This window comes from Falco peregrinus, chromosome 4 (assembly GCF_023634155.1).
Source record: "Falco peregrinus isolate bFalPer1 chromosome 4, bFalPer1.pri, whole genome shotgun sequence".
Lineage (NCBI taxonomy): Eukaryota > Metazoa > Chordata > Aves > Falconiformes > Falconidae > Falco > Falco peregrinus.
Genome location: NC_073724.1, coordinates 111,018,019 through 111,039,252, shown reverse-complemented (window position 1 = coordinate 111,039,252; position 21,234 = coordinate 111,018,019). Strand labels below are relative to the sequence as shown.

Below are 21,234 nucleotides of genomic sequence, written 5' to 3'. Positions count from 1 at the left end.
ATACAGCTGCACACCCAAGTAAGGATGTAAAGTATATATTGTTTTGCTGCCTGATTAACTTCACGGTGACTAGTACTATAGCTTGATTAAATTTTGGCAATGTATCAGCATGTATTTTTGAGCACAGCATTTTTGCTGATCATTAAAACATAAACCGAATTATTGTTAGGAAAAGATCTTGGAAGCATGGATAAAATCTTGTGGCTTTATTAACAGCCAGGATGTTTTTCTCACATGATTACACATATTGACTGGTCTAATACAAAAAAGGAAAGATTGGGAATGTGTAACAATCTTCATAATTTTGAGTGAACTTCGGAGAGGGTATTTGGTTCCTGTTTATAGTAAAGATGAGAATCAAGTGACTTGTGGATAGAAAATTAAGAGTATTTAAATGTTTGAGAAAAGGTCAGTACAGTGAGCTTAGAACTTGAGGCACACCTTTTCTGAGGCACAAAAACTGAGAGCTACTGTATTTCCTGAGTGTTGAGATAAAATTTTTGGAGAAGGGCATTATCTGTGGAGGTAGATCTGATAGAGGGGAGCTTATCAATATTACATCACATGTGTTTCTTATCACAAAAAAAGCAAAATCCATAAATGGCTGAAGTAGATATTCAGGTATGAATGGAATTAAAATTGACATAGAGATTACTACTAACATTAAACTTCATAAATATCTTAATTTGCAAGCTTTATGTTATTTAAAGCTGCTTGATGTGAAATATTCTCAGATTTGATTGCTGCTTATTTTCTGTTCACAATGCTCTCTGATTATAATCTTCACTATCAGCAGGAGCTAAAAACCATCTTCAAAGTTTACTGTGAAGATCAATACACAACTTTTATCTTCTTTCTCATTTAGAGGCTATGAGGGTAGTTATACTTCTGTTTGGTAATAGGTTGTTCCTAAAGAGGTTCCATGTGCCTATAAAAATTATTTTTAAGCAATTGCATATCAGTCTTTATCTTCTTTGTAAGGTGTCGGTCTGAAGGTGGGTAAATGTTCTTGGGTCCAGATATTATCAGAGGACTGTTTGGAGTGTATCCTTCTGCTTTCCAAATTTTTCTTCATTATATGCTGGAGTAGCAAGATTCATTATTCTAGCCTCATGAACAAAGGAAAGAAATTCTTGATGTACTCAAAAGACCATTACAGTTGATATTTGGAGACTGAGGTTGTTGTTTCTACTATGATCATCTCAAATTTTCCAGCCTTCTAGTTATGAGCTGCTCAGCATGGGATATGGTACATGCAGTTTCATGCACCACTTCTGATGGTGGTGTTATCACCTAGAAGCTCAGGAAAAGTCTTAGCTGAGCAATGCTTTTTCTTACCAGATGATTTCTGCTGAATCATAAGTGATTACACACTTCTGTTAGTGTGTACTGTTACACAGTAGAGGTGAAGATTTTCCATATTTAACTCCACCAGTGGAAGTAAGAGGCACATCTGGTCTTCTAGAAAGTGACTGGCTTAGAGTCACTTGGGCGAAGTTTTATCTACTGTTTGTCAAAAAGAAAATTATATGAGCTTGGCCCTGAGTACTATGATTTTCTTCTTACTTAGTGAAAAGCACAAGATACGTTCTGAGATTGTTTGAAGGAGCTGCTATGTTAAAATAGCATATGTTGTCCTGGGAATTTAATGGAGTAGCGATTGGTTCTGCACCTTCCTTCGCATTATTGATTGAAGAACACTACAAATACAGTCTGATGAACAAAGGTTGCCAGGATCTCCGAGATGTAATGAACTTTAAAAGCAATGCCCGTGGAAAATTACTATTTATCCTTTGGAGTCACTGTCAAGAGCTATGCAGATCCTTCCTTGTATTGTTACTAAAGCTAAAATGCAAGTCTTAAGTTTCTTTTCAGAGTTTATGACTCATTTACTGTTTCAATTTTCAAAAAAAGCTTGTAGAATAACGTGTAACAGAATAAATGTAGTAGTAGTAGTAGTAGTAGTAGTAGTCGTAGTAGTGTTTCTGGACCTTTAAGTCACCCATTTTGATATTTCATTCTGCCAGGTCATTTAGTTACCATCTACTGGTCTTAGTACTGTGAGTCTGACAAAAGCTACAATTTGAAGCCTCTTTCTTCAGTACGGTCTTCTAATATTTAGGTTTGCAGATACTGCAGGGAGCATTTAACTCCAAATGAAAAGGCTTGCCTTCCTTCCTTCCTGTCTTTTGGCAATACAGCGTTGAAATTACCTGATGTCATCATTAATTCTCAAATGGTATAACAGACCATTATGCATCGTTTTATAGCTTGAATGTGGCTGGAAGCCATTGACTTTCCTAATCAGCCACCTAGAGTGTTTGTGTCAGTAATAATCTGTATTTAAAATGTACTCTAAATTATTTATTTCTCATAGCTGGCCAGAGTGAATGTATTAATTTTTTTATGATTGAAAACAGGAGTTCCCAGATTAGCACATTGTGAAGGAAATAAGGAAATATGGATCATATTGATATGATTGGCACTCTTTCCTGCAAGAAGTGTTTAAGTAATTTGTCTTTTGGGACAGCACTACATTCTGTTAGGATAAGTGAAATAAGCAGCTGCCCGCTCCTTTTCCATAGATGCCAAATAAAGGATTAGAAAGAAAAGGCGTCTAGTCTGCTACAGCTAACTGAGTATTTGTGTTGAACTAAAAGAAAAAACCAACTTTTGTACCTTTTTTTCTTTCCTATTTGGTATATCTTTGAGCTACGCTGCCTTCACTTTGTAGCAATAATTCAACATGTACATCAGTAATATCATGCATTTTAGAAGAAATATTTCCTTGTAAGAATTTAGCCACAAATTTAGCCTCTCTCTGAAGTAGACAGTGATAGTAATTCAGTGTATTTGACTTTAAAGTTCCATTCATCCCTCAATGAGCTCTCCTTTATAATCTTTTATTTCTCTTACTTGGGCTGAATTCCAGAGACTCTTACAATAGGTATTGCAGCTCGTTTGTGCATTGGCAGAAGAAACAAACCCATTAGTCACTAACAGCAGGGGTATGCCTCAGCTCTCAGGCTCCCTTTGATCATTTTTCTGTCTCCAGTAACTCAACCGATTTCTCTTTTCTGAAGTTTTCAGAAGCAACATTGGCACTTCTGGTTGGGGGAAGGGAAGGAAGGGAAGTCTGTTACCCGAAAACCTCATTATGCGTACTCCTCATATGAGATGCAGGCATCTCAGCTCCCTCCCTCTTTTTGCATTGAGTAGTTATCACATGAATGAAAATAAACAAGCAAATACGACATCTTCAGCATTTTGCAATGCTGATGACAGTAATGTGGCAGTTCCTCTTAACTTAAAAATTGGGTAGGCTGAGTATTTCCTCCTCCCAAGGAATTATATGGAAGAAGATTCTCATTCTTCTCAAGGCTCGATAGCTCACATTGAACACCTGCTGATCGTCTTGTTATACTTGTTGAAGTAAGATCCCTGCCAGCTACTCTCTCCAGCTGAGATAATTATTATCTTGGAAGTCATGAGCTTTTGTTAATGAGACTCAATATTGTACTTTTAATTCAGGAGGGTGGTCCTCACAGTTACATTCATATTCTGAAAAAATTCAAGAACTAAACCTTCTTCAGTTAAGTGTCACAGTCCAGTTCATAGGAAGAGTGACTGTCTCAAGGCAAAATTATTTTTGTCACCAGCATTAGAGGCTGCTAGGCTGATGTTGTGTTTTAGCTAATACTTCCATGGTAGACGTTCCTCCGTGGCTTCCCCATCGTCATAAGAAGACGAGATTTTCATATCTAACATTCCAGCTGTTGTATGTTAACAGTGTTGACCTTGGTTTTCATTGAGAAGGTCCACTGCTATGGAAATCTCTTTGTAGTTAAAAATCTGCAGACTTGAACATAAACATGAATATGAAAGAGTATCTCTCAGTCCTGTTGGGCAGGTAGTCTTAAAGTCCATTGACCAAACCTACTGAAGCGGATCCTGCAGAAGAAATAGAAATTGCCTTACTTGGATTTTGGAAGTTCTGTCATTATACTGGATTTGTCATACTCTGCAGGAGATATTTTTGTGTGTTTTTCCTCAAAAATACATCTCTGATGTAAGAAGAGGGAATTTCAGGAGGTCTTGTCCTGATCCATCTAGCTGAAGGAAGCACTGTAAGGGATGTGTGAATGTTGTTACTCTAGCAAAGAAATTTCCAGGTAACCAATGGCTATATGTGTATTGGCTGACATGGTTCAGTGAAGTCATAAAAAGTCAATGTAAAGCCAATGGGTAAATGCAGACTCCTGACAGAAAGTGCTCCTTTAATGAAGAAAACTGTAGTGGAACTGTAGTTTGTGGGGACACAGCAGTGATTCTTAAGATTTCACCATGAAAGTAGTATATATAAAGTTCATATTATTCTTGCTGTCTGATGACATCAGACCCCATTAAATATGTTGTCACTTTCCTTTTACTATACTCCACCCTTGGTGAATGGACCAACCCTTTGTATGGTTGGTCAGAGAGTCAAAATTCCGCTGCTTTTTTGGCCATGTCCCAGCTTTGGGAGGCTGTATCCTCTGTTAGGCTGTGTTGACCCAGCATGAGCAGCGATATCTAAGCAGAAGGACAGAGGGGATAGTAGCTGGCTGGTCCATCTCAGGTTGCACATGGGCAAGAAGCAGCATGTCAGCACCCATTGTCTGGATACCAGACCTGCCACATAGGCTCGAGAAGGTGTTCAGCACTTAGGAAGGCACATGCTGAACAAGCAGCCATTCCTCATCTCCTCTGGGAAAGCTTGAGTTCTGGTCCTCACCATTTCCCCATCCTGATTACTGCGATTCACCTCGTTAAGTTTTTGATGGCATGCCGTGACAAGCATATATTGAGACATTCTGTCATTCATCTATATCACCTTTCTTGTCTAGTTTTTTTTTCCCCATCGTGTCATCTGCAGGTTTCCAAACAAAAGAATCTCACTGGTCCTGAATTATATCTTCTCTCCTGGCAAGCTCTCCTGCGCCTTGCACATCTGCCTTTCACATTTCCAGAGATAGCAGCTGTGAATTAGCTTTTGTATCTCTGTCCTAAAAGCGTCCAACCTCCTTCCCCTCCCTGGTTACTTTTCAGTAATTTCCAGCTGTTTAAGGATTTTGCTGAGAACTGCGGTAATGGTTGAAGCAAAATTGCCTTAGTTAGAGGGGCCCCTAACTGCTGATGTGATACAGTGTCCTGATGGAAACAGTATTTGCAGAGCAGTGTGCTGAATGACCTCCCTAGTCCTCCTCATTTCTATCTGGGAACAATTTGGAACTGGCAGCAGTTATTTTGTCTTAATGTGTTGTCATGGAGGTTTCTGCTGTAGGAGCGGAGGAAATTTTTGCAGCTCTTTTACCCTGTTTATAGCTGGAACCTGAAAATCCAGGCTAGGGTCAGGCTGATGGAGCAGAAAAGAGGGTTCAGTTGGGGCATGAATTTACAGGTGGGGAAATAATCACGTCGCTGGTTGTGTGGGTGGCTTAATTAATTAATTTACATGCCTACAAAGAGAGAGCTTTAACTCACACTTAAGCTCCCTGTCTGGCACTCAGAGCTTTTTGAGCGCTGGAGCCTGTCATTTTGAAAAGTTTTGAGTGTTACCCAGAGAAAAAGCCTTAGCTGTTATGTAACATTTTCCTCTCCAGGGATGTAAAGTTTTAGACAGAGTAGAATTTACTAACTTCAGGCCTTCTATGTTAATTTCTGTTAATTAGCTGACATTTCATGTTATAGCCGTTACTATTTTCAAATAGCTGTCAGCAAATATTTTCAGTGCAACTTTTTCTGTTATTGAATGGATTTCCCACAAGTTTGGACTTACAAAAACAAACAAATGCATGCACGTATTTACTGCCACAACACCATGTTAGTAAGTATTTCAGCAGTAACCTAACAAACTGTGAGACTGTGTATTGGTAAGGCAGGAGGACGGCTTTGCTTCTTGAGCAGTCTCTTGACTTAAGTACGTTTTTCATCATAGTCACTTGACTCTTTATACCATTGTGGTCTTCAGGGATTGTATTATTGTTAGTTGTAAACTTTTTATCCACCACCCCCACCATTTTTTGTAGGTGACTGCTAGCAGGTTGAAGAAAATGTCATTTTTTAAAAGAAGTTGAGTGGTATTCTGTTCAGAAAACAGGAGTTTCCTGAATCTTACTAGTATTTTCTATGCATTAAGAACATTACCCTCCAAAAAAGCATTTTGTTAGTATTTTTGACCAGCATTGGAGTGTGTCTCCAATTATTTCTGTGCTCTACACCCTGTATTGCCTGGCATCACTGGTTATTTTGTCTGTGGAGGCAACTGAAATCCTGGAAAAGGCTTTTCTTTGTTAACCTGTGCTCCTGCCAAGAGCTTGGCCAGTTGCAGCAGGCTAGAACAAACGTAGAGGGGACCAGCCTCTAAGTGGGGCGGAAGTTATTTATTGCTGAAAGCCTGTAGTAAGAGAATTGGCAGAACTGGTTTTTGTTTGCTGCAGAAGCTCTGAAGTTCTCCTGGGGTAGTGGAGAGGCTGAGGTCCCCAGCCATGTCGCTCTCACCAGGTGAAAAGGCAGATTCGCAGCCATGTGTGCAGCCTTTCGGCATTATAAATGCTATTTTGGAAAGTGTAGTGAGTAGGAACTGGATGGCTGAGAACACTGGTAATGAGCTGCAGGTCCTTTCCTCTGACGCCCTCGCCAGTGAGTGACAGATAGCACATCCCTGGCTTTGCAGGATGGGGCTGGTCCCTGTCCGGCTCTCAGCAGTCATCCCCATCATGAGGCAGTGAACCCAGCAATGCTAATGGCCAGTGCTGGTGACAGTCTTAGGAAGAGGTCTGAGGTTGATGCATGCTGCTGGGAGGACAGGCTCCACTCTCCACATGAGTTATGGGCTGATTTGGAGGATTCAACAATGCCACAATATATTGCCATACCATTTCTTTTTCTGTAAATGCGGTGGTTCAGCCCCTAAGGTTGTCAGTCTGCTCCCTTTCGCTGCATCGGTTTTTAAAAGTATGGTGAAATACAGGAAATGGAAAAGGTCTTTGACCTTTCTCATAGAATATTTTGAGTTTTTTCTGCTGATCTCAGCACTAAATCAGGGTTACCCTACGTTTAGATTTCTTGTCACAAGGAGGAGACAATGCCAAGGGACTTTGTTCCCAGAAAATTTTGCTTTGCCTAAGGATTAAGGATTGGACATCAGGACTCTGATTTGCAAGGGAACACAGAAACATTTAAGGAAAAATAAAGCATTAGCAGCCGATGTACAGTGACTGGTATGAGCAGGGAAGGGTGCACTACCATCAAAAATTGCTACTGTGGGAATTGGCATGTTAGCATAATGTACCTGAAAGGGAAATCTGAAGTTCTTTCATGCAAACAGAAATAACTTTCTTCCTTATTTCTTTCTCTTTAAAAAATGCTATCGAAATATTGAAGGAGAAGTTTGAAACATATTGATTGCATTTTGAAGGCATATTATTAAAACTCTGCTTGTTGATCTTGGATCATTTAATTTTTACATTGTTTCAGACTGAAAATTATTAGTAATTATTCTTTAGTTGCAGCTAAATTACTAATTAACTTTTGCCTCAAAGATTTTATTTCTTATGTGTTTCTGGCAGTACAGTGCACTCAATGCAGCAGAATTTTTTTGCTACCTGCCTCACTGTGCTCCTTACAATCATATAAAGCAGTTTTGGAATTAATGAGCTGTCACATCTCAGGTAATGAATGAAAAGAACTGACAGAAATCCTTTTGTTGTTTACGAAATTCCACATAATTAATGAGAAAAAAGTGACAGAGATTCTTTTAGGGTTTAAGAAGAAATGCATCTTTCAAATTCATTGTGTGACTGAAAAACTTTAAAATATGTTTGCAAAAAAAAGCAGGGATCCTGCATAATGGGTTAATTCCGGTTCTCTCTTTTGAGATAAACTTTCAGAACTTGAGATAAAAGGATTGTATGTTTTGAGAAATAGATTCCTAGTCCACAGGTTCCCTGTTCTGGGTTCATCTCAAAAGTAAAAAAATCTTCTGGATTCTTGTATTTGCCATTGTGGGCATATTTGAGTTTGACACTGAGCACATTTATAGCGAGCATGTCTTGTGTACACAGGAATTCTGTGTGCTAAACTGCAGGTCAGGTTTGGAGAGGGAAGAGCCTTTCCTTATGTCTTATGGTTTTTCCAATGTATGAAGTCTCATCTCACTGTACCTATTCAGAATAACCCTTAATGCTGTTGTTTTTCAGGTAACTGTCTCAGATGGGGGCACATCTCCCAAGCAGTCCTCAGTTTGGGTGGTGGTCCAGGTTCTGGATGAGAATGATAACAAACCTCAGTTTCCAGAGAAAGTCTATCAGATCAAGTTGCCAGAGAGGGACCGTAAGAAAAGAGGAGAGCCAATCTACAGAGCTTTTGCTTTTGACAAAGATGAAGGCCCTAATGCAGAAATCTCGTACAGCATTGTGGATGGAAACGATGATGGGAAATTTTTTATTGATCCCAAAACAGGGATGGTTTCTTCCAGAAAGCAGTTCACAGCGGGGAGTTATGACATCTTAACAGTAAGTGCTCTTTCATTGACATTCAAGCACATGATTTCACTGATTTTTTTTTTTTTTTCAGAAATAGGCCCTTCTCTATAAAGAGTGATATATGACTGTGTTTAATTTATGACCTATATGTAAGATCTGACCGTATTAAGAAATATAGTATTCTCATACAACTACTGCCAAAAAATTGAGTCTGAGAGAGCAGTCATGCTATTGCGTGTAGCGAGCTATTCTCAGACTATTCAGTCAACTCATATACTGCTGGCATAAGTCATTCCCTTTAATAGACAGAAATGAAGACCAAGGGCTTGACTGCTTGCAAAGTTGTATCACGTTGAGCTGGGCAGATAAAGCTACAAATGGTTATCCACTTACTGTGTGGACACAATTGCTTGCCCTCCTGGAAAGATCTTGATACCATCCAAGTTAGGGAAGAGTACTGTGTACTCTTGTGTTGTGGTACCCTCTCACCACATTAAAGAGTGGTAAGTATGGCAGCAATTTCAGTTAAAAGAAAGCTGTCAAAATACTTCTGCCAGAACACAAACTATATAGACAAGGTCAAAGAAAGAAAGAATACAGGATGGTGGTGTTGATATAAAGCAACGAAAGACTTGAATGTGCACTCTTCATCTACAGCAGTAAGCCAACCAGTTGTAGTAAAGGAGTTGACAAAAAAATGTCAGAGGTCTGTGGTCTGGCCCATAATGAAGGAAGCAATGTCACTTATAGTAATAGGTCTCTGTTGGGATACCTTCATAGGGTTGGAAACTGTGACAGGAAAATGAATAAATATCAAAATACTGAGAAATACCTAGTGCTCAGAGTAGAGCACCCTTTGGTGAGTGAGTGTTTTTCCCTGTGCAGAGCTGGAAGTCACGTCTGGGATCTGGCCCTTATTATAACACAACAGCTGAAGGTTTTCTACCTTGAAACAGCTCATCACACCTTCAGCATCTTTTCACTAAGGGCCTGCCCACCTTGAACGGAGCAGGGTGGTGAGTGTTAGCACCAAACCCACTTAACACATTTCCAAAGAAAGAAGTAGGGCATGGTATTTTGGGAAAATATTTCTTTTTTTTAACAAGCATAGTAACAGCATATTTACACCAATGGTCCTTTATAGCCAGAAATATTTCTATTAGTTTTAAAATCAACCCCCTTTGATTGACATTAATGTTGTTCACCAAAGCACCCATTTTGTAACCTACATTCTCCCTTTCCTTAAGCCCGATGTTTGTTGCTGCTCATCTTGTCTTTGCTGTGCTAAAACCATACAGCATGCCAGGCAAGTATCAAGTCTGTCCATCCCTCTAGAGGACATATTAGAAAGAATTAGCACCAAGCTGGGCAACTCTTAATGAACACAGCAGAGAGAAGAAAGCAAGGAAAATAAATATGGCAAAATTTTAAATTATATTTGTTTTGGAGAACGGGGGAAATGATCTGAAACTTACTTAACTCAATTAAAGGTCCTGAAGAAGGCAATACAAGGAATACCAGTCTTATCTGCAATGCAGATGCCATTTAAAAGCAATCAAACATGGTCTGTGTGAGCGTGTTTCACAAGCATGTGATGTCCCACAGGGTCATTATAAAGCTCCCAGATTTGCTGCATGAGGGATCAGGATAGAAGATGAAATGAGAAGGAAGCTGGTTCTGGAGAGGAGGATCTGTGTGGGGAGTGCTTGAATTGCATCTTCAGGAGGCCTCACACCAGCATTCCTAAAACAAAACATGTCAGTTCAAAATCAGTCTTTTCAGTGAAAAGTCAAAGTGTAATGGAAAAAAATAAGAACTGACAAATAAGTGCTTTTTTTTTTTTTTTTTTTTTTTTTTTTGGGGGGGGGGGGGATTTTATGAAGAGAATTACAAAGGGCATTTTCCAAGCAATCGTCGTCGTGTGATAGAATAAGGTCTGAACTGCCAAGCTGGGATGCTCAGTCTGAATCCTCTTTTGTTTGTACCTGCCAGATAAAAGCAGTGGACAATGGCCGGCCCCAAAAATCTTCAACTGCACGCCTCCACATTGAGTGGATAAAAAAGCCTGCGCCCTCACCCTTGCCCCTGACTTTTGATGAACCCTTTTACAACTTCACCGTCATGGAGAGCGACAAAGTGACAGAAATCGTCGGGGGTGGTGTCTGTGCAGCCATCTAACATTCCTCTCTGGTTTGATATTGTTGGTAAGTTGGGAGCCAGTGGTGTGAGGAGGAGACTTCAAGAAGCAAAGCATACGGATGTGTGGTTTTGAGAGCAAGAAAACTAACTGTGAACTGTGTCCCCTCCCCCCTCTCCCCCATTAAAGCCACTTTCATAACGCTGAAATGAAAATGTTATTTTAATATAATGATAACAATAATAATAATGAAAATATTCCTGCTTTTGTTATGACTCCTTAGCTAAGCTGAAAAAAGCGCTGTATGGCTGAATTGTTTTTTTTCATACTATGTTATTGACTGCAATCTTAATGTTGTCTGTCATTTAAATTCTATTGTCATACTTTGCTAATCTCATTTCTAAATGTATTTATGGTACTTAGACTTGCTGTCCCTCATTTCTCTCTTTCTTCACCTTTTTTTCTGCATTCTGTTCTTTTTTTTCTGCTTCCGACTGCCCTGCTTCAAGGTGGCAAGCATGCTCGAGAGATGTTCTATATTCTACAGACAGCTTGTGGGCAGAACTGTTCAACAGAAGGTACCCTTAGTGCAAACACATTTGCTAAAATACAACTATCCAGGCTGCCTTTTATTTTTGCAAGTTCTTTGAGACAATTTATATTACATCTTTCATAAGTGCCTGTGACAGGATGCAATGCGACACATGGATGTGCTGCGTTCCTTTCTATGACAGCTTTTACCGTATTTGTGTCCAATTATTATCATTTTATTCACGGATTTTCCGCAGTTTATCACAAATAATTAATTCAAACTCTTCACAGTCCAGTGCCATCCATTTAACTGTGAAACAGAACGGGATGCATCAACATATGGGTTACAAATGGAGCCACCAAAAGTTTGTCTTGAATGCAAGCTGAAAAAGAGAAATGTGTTTTGATGTGAGATATCAACCACAAAATTGCCATACATAAAATTGCTTATGAAAATAAGGAGGGAGAAATATCCTCAGTGAAGAGGAGGAGAAGCCATAGAAGTCTTAAAATCGCAGGGAAATGCCACTAAGGATGTAGCTGCCAAAAAGACAGAGAGTAGAAGGTCTCACTTGGCTGCAGTGGCAAAACAGGAGTCAATGTTCCTAAGCATTTCTGTCCTGCTTCTGCTGCCGATTCAGTTATGTCAATTAAAACAACTCCTTTAGCATGTCCAAAATGAGACTTTCCCCAGCAACAGAATGATCCTGCAAAGTTATCGTGCTACTTAATATTTGCAGGTACTTGTGTGTAATGTTTGCATACCTTCGGATGTAAAACACCGTGTCTGCACAAAGTGGTGTTATTTAAATGAAGTGTTGTAAAGCAAATACTATACAAAAGATTACAGAAACAAAAAGCCTTTGCCACAGACTTAGTGGAAAGGGTGCATCAGCAGTCTTTGTTTACAGGGATTGAGCTTGGCTCTCATTTCAGCATAGCTATTTGAGGATGGGTTTAGCCAACAGGAAGGACAAGGACCACAAGAGAAAGGGTCTGTCAGAGTCATTTTCATCCAACTTTTATTGCCAATTTGTGCAGATGAAAGACAGAAGCAGCAACATTTCCTCTTTGAATTTGTAGCACGGTTTCTAATGTGCCAACTACATTAAAATTAAACCCAAAGCTACTATCATGTTCTAGGGTTCCTGCTAGCCCCTGGGGAAGGACAGCATATGTTTCCTACAGTTTTCCTCCCATTCCCTTGGTTGTTTCAGTATGCTACATGCAATTTATTAGCTAACGTTTACATTCTCTTTGTCTTCTTCACTGACCCTAACCTTCCTCCCAGGAGAAATCCATCTTTATTGATGTTATTGACACTTTTTTCCCATTTGAACATTTTTCTGGACTCCTCTGCCTTTCATGGCCTTATAGTCCTTTCCTTGGCAAATTCACCAACTCTCATTAACATGCTGCCTGTGTTAAGCACTGAGAGAAGCCCTCACTCTTCCACTGTGTTCTTTTATATTATTAGAGTCACTTGCAATCAAGCAACACCGTATAATATTTAATTTTTGCCTAACAAACAGAGATGATAGGGAGAGCATTATGAAATTTAAACCTTTAATTTGTCATTTAATATGACCTTTATGGCTAAAATAGTTCAAATGGTTTAGAAGATTTTGGTATTTAAACAACTCTAATGGTTTGCCTATAGGCTGTAGCTCCTGATGCTGCAAGACGCTGCATCACTGCGAAGCGTCATGGAGACAGAGCTTCCCTAGACTTAATGAGAAGTCAGTGACCCTGACCATCCAGTGTGGTACTGTTACCATATGAATGTTGTCATTAAATATTACTGCTGTTATAAATAATAGCGCTAGCAACAGCACCCTTTTCTGCAGTAGGAATAGCCAGCAATCCTGGGCATTGAATTCCATGGAACAACAGAAGACCCTGTTGTTCCAGACACTGCATACAAGGTGCAAAGAGAAAACCCACCCCAAGAGGTTTATAGACAGCACACTATATGTTTAGATTATCTTTCCTGCCTTTAGTCAGTGTCACTATCAAAAAATACCTTTTCTCCTTGCTCCTCAGTATTGTCATGTTGGGAAAAAAGATGTTGACCCTTTATTTTTGGGGGAACATTGAGATCTAGTGCTGAAAACCCCAGTGAAGGCCCTTGGTTATTAGTAGAAGTTAGCTGTCGTCTCTGGAAAGCTGCATGGGATGGCTGATGCAGGAGGTGGTTTCTGTGCTGCTGTAAAACCTAGACCTCATCCTGCTCCATCTGGTATTTTTTGATTTTGGACATCGGTGCACAGTTCACAGTAATGTCAACAAAAGCCCTGAAGGCTTATGTAGAGGCATGGTTTAATATAGAGTTTGCAGCTTGACCTTTATGTTATGACCTTTTCAAACTAAATGGGCATTGGAATTCCAGAGGACCTCTTTTTTAATGCATATCATGCACTTTCTCCCACCTAAAAAAAAAAAAGGTGGGAGGGCGGATGAAGTTCGGCTGTGTAGTATTCTGTCTGCCTAACTTCAGCATCTAATTTGCACCTAAATTACATACATTTAAAATAAATGTTTAAGTTCTTGAGTTAATCAGCTCCAAGAGAGGAAAGTGCCTTGCAGATGGGGAGGTCATCTTCTCTCCATGGACTAGAGAGGAAGAGCATGCTTACCTGTTTGTTTGTTTGTTTGTTTAATTGGGAATGGTTGAGATGTCATACCTGGTTTCTGTTTTCAGACTGCATTCAACGCCATTCTCAGTTCATGCAGATCCCACAATGTGAAAGACATGAATGTAGGTTGTTTCAGTTGGGTTAAATGTAATCAGTCATTGATGAGAAACTAATTTCCAGTGGGAACTCCAAAATAAGTCAGGGATCTTTATTTCTCCCAGGTAAATTGAGCCCTCTCTGTCTCTTCCTTTGTTAGTGGTGGGAATGGTGTGATGATTACTTTGACACTGGAGCTAAGCTGCATGGTGCTGGTTTTTGCTTAAGTAGCATGTTGCACAACATCTCCCTGATTCTTCAAACAGGCCTCACTCTTACCTTTCCTTCTTCTCCCAGCCTATGCCTTAATAAGAGCGACCAAACTTTAAAAGCACATCAGAACTTTTAATCAAGTGTGCTTAAATGACAATAATTTTAATATCTATTATTTTTAATTAATTATACATTTAATTCAGTGCTGCAAATCTTCATTAATGTCAAAAACATGTAGCTTGCTAGCTTCCTTTCAATTAGCTTCTCTGAGAACTATCTGAAATACCTTTCTGATTTCTTTTCTGCTTTTTATGCCCTTACCTTCAGCTTCTTAGCAGCAAACCCAAGGCTTTGACTCTCCTTACAATAGTTGTATCTGAAAATTCAGTCTTTGCATTATTTTCTTTCTCTTAGCACAATAGCATACATAGAAGAATAAATAATTGCCTGTTATATTACTGATGTTTATCATGTTATGTTTAACGAAACTCTGTAGTTGAATTTGTATTTCTTTAGACAGTTGCTAAATTTATTTAATCATTTTTGAAAAACAGAAAAATTGGAAATGGTGGCTTTGCTGCTTTCCCTGAAAATCCTAGAAGCACTTTTCACTTGCCCTTGAGTTTCAGGGTGAATGTGTTTTCTGCATTTTCCTCTGATTCTTTGCTCTGAGCAATGTGAGAATTGTAGCAATTGGCCCAATTTATTGTCACTGTCTTTGGTGTTGTTAGTTCACTTTGGGACAAGACAAGTAAGAATCTCCTCTGCCCTGAGATGTGTTTTAGAGGACTATTCTCTAAATTAGATCATCTCCTGTATTTCTCTTCTTCTCCACTTGCCCATGATCGCATGGTAGGCCAAAGGAGACTTGTGTGAGGATCTCAGTATATCCTGGCCTTATTAAGTTTGAACATGGAGCATGGATGCTCTTTGCTATCCATGAGTCAAGGAAGACTCTTCCCAGGTTTGAGCTGTATTTGGTTTGGGGATGTCCTCCAGAATTCAGTGTGATCCATCTTTGCATCTAAGACTGAACAAGTGTGATTCTCCACAGTCTTCATGTATTTCTGAGATGTGTATTCAATCCCACTCTTCTGGAACATTCCACTGGAAAAGAGGGGAAAAGGCCCTCACAGGGGACTCATTTGTATACAAATCCTCCAGATTTGCTGACATGTTTTTTTCCCTTAGCGGAGAAAATAATTTCTCACATCAGCATAATCCCATCTTTAACTGCATATCGGCAGCTGATAGGAACATAGGGAGGCCCAAGATCTTCCCCAGAAGGAACCCCATCTAGGAGAAGCACTACACAAAAAAAATATCATTGCTTGCAGCAAATTCAATAGTCAAAATGTAAGCAGAATATGCTCGAAAATAAAATAATAAAAAAAAATCCCAACACTGAGATTCAAAAGGGACAGAGATGCAGAGCCCGCATTCTGTGGGAGTGCAAGATCTGCATTGTATCTTGGCTTAGGCAAATTCTCCAGGTGACCTTTAGAAATCCCTTTTAACAGTTCAGAAAGTTCCCTTGGCCTGTCTGTTGCATCAAATGAGTGGCAAGCTTTACATCAGAAGATCCTCTCCTGTTAGACATGTAAGGTTCAGTGCTTTCTTTCTTTAAAAACTATCTTCTTTATTAAAAGGGAAATTAATCCTTTCCAAAGCATGTAGGACTTTTGTCAGAAGAAAAATATGTTTACAGTGAGTAGGGGACCAAGAAACAAGCTAAGAATGAAGGTAACGCTCAGAAAATGTAACCAAGGCTACTCTGTACCAAGGACACAACCTATATAGTCTGTTGGCTCAGAGGTGTCTTATTTCAGTTCCCTGAGATCTCCTTTTTGACCACACTGTACCGTCTGTTAAATGGAGAATTAAGGCTGTGCTAGACCGGTCTCATGAAGCTGTAGTGAGGGCCAACTAGTAAGATCTTTCATAGCAGGGGCTGTTTCTATAGCATCCTGACTTTGATAACAGCTGAAATTGGCTAGAGTAAAATTGGGAAATCCTATATAAACTATAACATGGTTTCAGATAACATTAAAAAAAAAATGCCTAATTGTAGAAGTATAATGCTTCCAGGGCTTATGCAAGAGCATTAATATCGATCTCAAGAAAGTATGGGTGGAATTCATCTCACTGAACTTTAGGTGTCCCAAGTGTAGACATAACTATCTGTGCTAGGTTCCTTTGAGAATCTTAGCAGTCAATTAGAGAGAAAAAGCACTTTCTAGATGATTTATATCATCCCAACATGGTAAGTCTTCTCATCCAAAGATGGTATTGCAAGTAGATGTGGACTTTTCATAAAATCCCACTCAAAGCACTTCAGTTTAATCAGGGTCTTTTAAGGGAAGTCTTTAATCTGTATTGAAGATATATCAGCGGGACATCTTAGCCTGCAATAGTAGTGCAAACAACAGCTAATCCACATCTTTCTGAGGTCATTCAGTGTCAAAATGCTTTCTCAGGACAACCTGTCTGTCCAACTTGTCAGTTCAGTCATCTTGCCTTCTTTATTGTTGATTTTCCCAAAGTGCCCGAGGAGCTCACAATGCATTGTCTTCATTTGAAATATTTCTTTCTTAATGCAATTGCAAGCACATTAGCAAAGAGAGCTTCTACATATCTTGTATCTGAAAGCAGGTTTTAGTAGACAATAAAAAGGGAAGTGTGTGCCATATGTTGGAAAATGGAATAAGCAATAAAAATTCACATTAATAAAACTGAGTAGCTGAACAAAATTTTGATCATCCTTAGCCCCCTTTCATCCTAAGATTGTGATCAAAGGAAATGTTAAATGACCGCTAGTAACATTGGTAAAACTGATACTGTGGGAGCTTACAGCACTGCAGTTGAGCTCGCTTCAAAAGGGTTGGTAGTTACCTGGCAGCATACTTCTGAAAACCAGCCTCAAGTACCCCAGAAATGTGTGAAGTTGTCACCTTCCCAGCTGTCACCTCCTACGGGCTCAGTCCTCCCACCTCAACATGAGCACCTTTGGAAGGAAGTGGTTTCACATGGAGTTCCCAGAATAGTTCGGCTGCAGGAGTTTTTAAGACAGGAGTCCTTTTGTTTTACACAAGAATGTTTTCTCTCTCTCCGTGCCTCTCCAGCACCTGTCTTTCAAAGATAATTGTGTTGGGTGCTTGTCTGGGTGCTTCATAGTAGGTCTTGCATAGACTTAACATGTCTGTAAGACTCTTAAGACTTTAGCATTTATGCCCAATTCATTAATTATTCTTCAGTGCTTAAGTGCAAGAAGCATTCATCATATGAGAACCTGTTGTGTAGGTATATGAAGGCAGAGGAGGAGTATGAAGCATTTCCAGACTGCCTCTAGTAGTGCAGATGAGAGGCAGGACCCAGTATCAGGCAGTATTCCCAGAAGTTCAGTGGCTCTTCATCTGACCATGGTCTGTTAAAAAGTACCAGGCTGAATCAGGAATAAATCAGGTTTTCACTCCAAAAGAGATTATAATCACAAATCTCACAGCTGGATGCTCTCTGATTCATCTCTGTCTCAGTGTATGATGCAGTTTCCGCCTTGTTTAATAGAAAATGAATCAGTGTAAAATAAAGTGCATTGCCTGTTTAGTTACAAGTGTAGGCTAAATTGGGGTGGCTAGCAACCAAGATTTATTTGCTTGTCACTAGACCATTTCCGAAGATGTGAATAACACAAAAAACTCATATGATGGATTCAGTTCTTATTTTAGGGGAAAAATATACTTCACTTAATGAAAATGGCTTGAAGAAGTCAGTGTATCTGCAATACACTCCACAGTACCCTGCAAACCCAGCTCTAAGCCAACAGAAGAAGGGAATTTAAAACATTTATTGCTAATCCTTCCATGTTACTTCTTGGAAGTATTGAAGGCAGGGTTTCTTTGAAAGCGTATGCCAGTAGATAGCATATAATTTTTGATCACTCATTAAGATGGTTATTAAGCATCTTGAAGTATAGACTTTCATTTTGTTTTCATGGTTATCAATATGAAACATTCTCTTTGCAAAGTTCCTACTGTTCCAAGGCTAGCTTCATTTCAGCAGAGATTTCCTTGCAAGAATCTCAAACTCTTTTCTTCAAAGGAGGCTTTTTTCAGAGTTGGTTTTTATGGTATGATTTTTCTCAAGCAAATCAATTTAAAACATTAATTGGAAGACGGCATCTTTTTCTTCCAGACAAACTTAAAAAAAAAAAACAACCAAAAAAAAAAGAAAAAAAAAATAAAACAAAAACAACACTGAAGATAGGATCAATGTCCAAATACCTTGCTATTGCTTCAATGTCAAGAACAATTATGCTTTTTTTCCTAGTTTCAAACAGTGTGCTTTATATATATATACATCTCAATTGAGAAAAATATGCAATTTGAGCTTGCAGAATTAGGTTGGGGAATAAGCAATGTCTCTATCCACCACAAACCAGGGCAGATCCAGTGTCAGTGTGTTCCTGGAAAACCACAGCTCCATCTGTTAGGCTTAGAGCTGTATATATGTATATACATATATTCAGCATAGGGAAGTCTGTTGGCACATCTGAAATGACTACGTTTGGATTATTTCAGTGGGCAGAAGTTCACCAGTTCTGCCTTTCCTTTGCATAGGTCACCCGCACTCTTATTCTTCCTCCCTCTTTCTTCTCCCCATCCCTGAATGGCCTCCAAGGCAGATACGGGTTGAGCAGCACTTTTCTACCTTCCCCTTTCTTTGCAATAGCCTGTGCAAGAGGTAGAGAAAAGTGAGGACTTCTTCAACATAAGGAATTCAGGGGCTGTGATTTTGCTGTGGTTACTGTTAAACTTCAGCTTCTTGGAATGCCCAAGCCTTTTCCCTCTCCCTAAATGCATGACTTTCTGAAATTAATGCCTGTTGTCAGTCAACAAACCATGCAGGTGCAAGACTTGATGGTAGAGCAGGGAAGGCTGTCCTCTTCTCTGTCCCCCACCCTAAAATGAGAGCCATTCAACGATCAAACACCAGCCTTTCAAACATGTATCTCTACATATATATTGCACGAGAGCTAAGTCAATGGAATGGATGTTTTTCTACCAGTGGATCTAACCTCAAAAGATCTGATCAGCTCTTACACAAGTTTTATAACCAGTGGGGTTTGAAAGCCTTTTCTGCTTTGTAGGAACTGGGCTGTCAGAGACTGTAGCTAGTGCATTACATTGCTGTGTGATGAATATACCTCAAAATTCGTTTGTCAGCAGTGTGTTCCACCTCTCCCTGTCCCCAGACTCCAGAAATTTCAGAGTCAACTCATAACAAATTCCACTTTATAGATGAGTGAGTAATAAGCAGCTTAGCAGCAGGGAGTGTGTGCTTTATTTTTTAACATAATGAGTGGTTCTATTTTATAAACTGTAGCTGTGGCTGAGAAATCCTGTAACCCTTTAATCTCAAATTATGTATGGCTTTCTCTTACTTATTAATAGATTTTTTTTTCTTTTTCCTTTTTTTTTCTTTTACTGGAGACTCAGGAGGGTTTTCCCACTGCTGCATCATTCAGTGTGTGACAGGATAGGGGGATATTAGTTTCAGAACAGTGCTTTATGAGGGTTCTTTTAATGGAAAGGAATTTAGGATGTGTATCCTGTCAGATCTGTTTGAATAATTCCTAAAAGACTAGTAGAATTTGACCTTTGCTGCCAGTAATTCTCATTGTCCTTGAAATTAACATAACAAATTTCTATTTGCATTTTTTAAATTGATCATAATTGTAATTTTTCAAGACTCGGTTGCTAGTCTTTTCACCCACGAGCATCAGTGAGAATTCCCTGAAAATAAAATTTGCAGAATAAAATCTTCTTAAAATGATTTTTATACAAAAAGATAATTGTGCTTGTTCATTATCCAAACTACAAGGGCACACATCTTATGGGCTTATAGCCATTTGATTCTTTTTATAGACTCAGTTATGGTTCACTTAAATATACTGCTAGATTTTTTTTTCTTGCAGTGCATTTTAATGATATCTGCTTTCCAATATACAAACTGCTTTGAAATATAATTGAGTTATGAACAAAGAAGTATCAGTAGATGTACTGTGTATATGCTAAGGCAAGCCGTTAAGATGGATGCCAGTAAACAGATATGCCCACTTCTAGGAACATTTTCAATGGAAATTTTCCAGACATGGCTAATTTAATTGTATTTTTGTGCAACAATTAGGAGGGAATTACGATAGTTCTTTCGACGCGGAGAAGGGAGTGGGCACTATTGTCATTGCAAAGCCCTTGGATGCAGAGCAGAGGTCAATATATAATATGACTGTGGAGGTCACCGATGGAACAAACATTGCCACGACTCAGGTAGAATATCACATTCCTTTCTTGGCAAGTTTTTCATTTGTTAGTGGAATGTATATGATATAAAAATTAATAATTTTGCCATTCAGATTAAACCTCATCCTTTGAGACCACCATTAACTAATGGAGGGGATATTTTCCAGAGCCTTTCCGTCTGGTTGTAAAGGATTGGCTGTTGAAGGTTTCAAAGCGTTATTTCTCCTTTTGTCCTCTTCATGCTCACACAAAAGTAATTTGCCTTCTTCCAGCTGAGGGAGTCCCTGTCACAGGCAGTGAAGCTTAGATTTTGACAATTGTATTACCCCATAATGGTCCAAAATACAATAGTGCTTCTGCAGTGTGGGGGCATATTGCTATTGATTTTATTAAATGGAGTTTATACCTCTTATCCTCCCAAGACCCAAATGTGGGACACAGGATCAATTGTTCAGAGAAGAAATTATTCAGAGGTGAAACTTAAAATTCAGAGGATCTCTCCTTTAGTGTCACTGCCTGCAATTACATTGTCTTTGAGGGAAAAGCCCCAGTGAACCCTTTAAAACCAGGCTTGCTTATCAGGCTCAGTGCCTTTCAGCAATTAAAAAGTCAGGTCAGATAAACGTGAAGGGCTGGGATAATGCTGGCTCTGACACATCCTTGTCAGAGAGACCCTGACTCAGAGCCTGGGTATCTCTTCACTGGGAACCAGTCTGGAGTTGGGTCAGGGTCATGGCACAAGGACAGGGACTCTACGGTGCAAGTGGCACCAGGGAGACTCCAAAGAGAAAAATTCA

At 39.3% G+C, this 21,234-nt stretch overlaps 1 protein-coding gene across 1 annotated transcript in view; it reads left to right on the top strand.

Annotated features, from left to right (window-relative positions):
• Positions 1 to 21,234, top strand: part of FAT3 (FAT atypical cadherin 3) — a 419,039-nt gene that overhangs the window by 299,464 nt on the left and 98,341 nt on the right. The window contains 4 exon segments of the mRNA XM_055802271.1: positions 8,241 to 8,555; positions 10,518 to 10,676; positions 10,678 to 10,729; positions 20,325 to 20,464. Of these exon segments, the coding sequence (XP_055658246.1) occupies positions 8,241 to 8,555; positions 10,518 to 10,676; positions 10,678 to 10,729; positions 20,325 to 20,464 (666 nt within the window).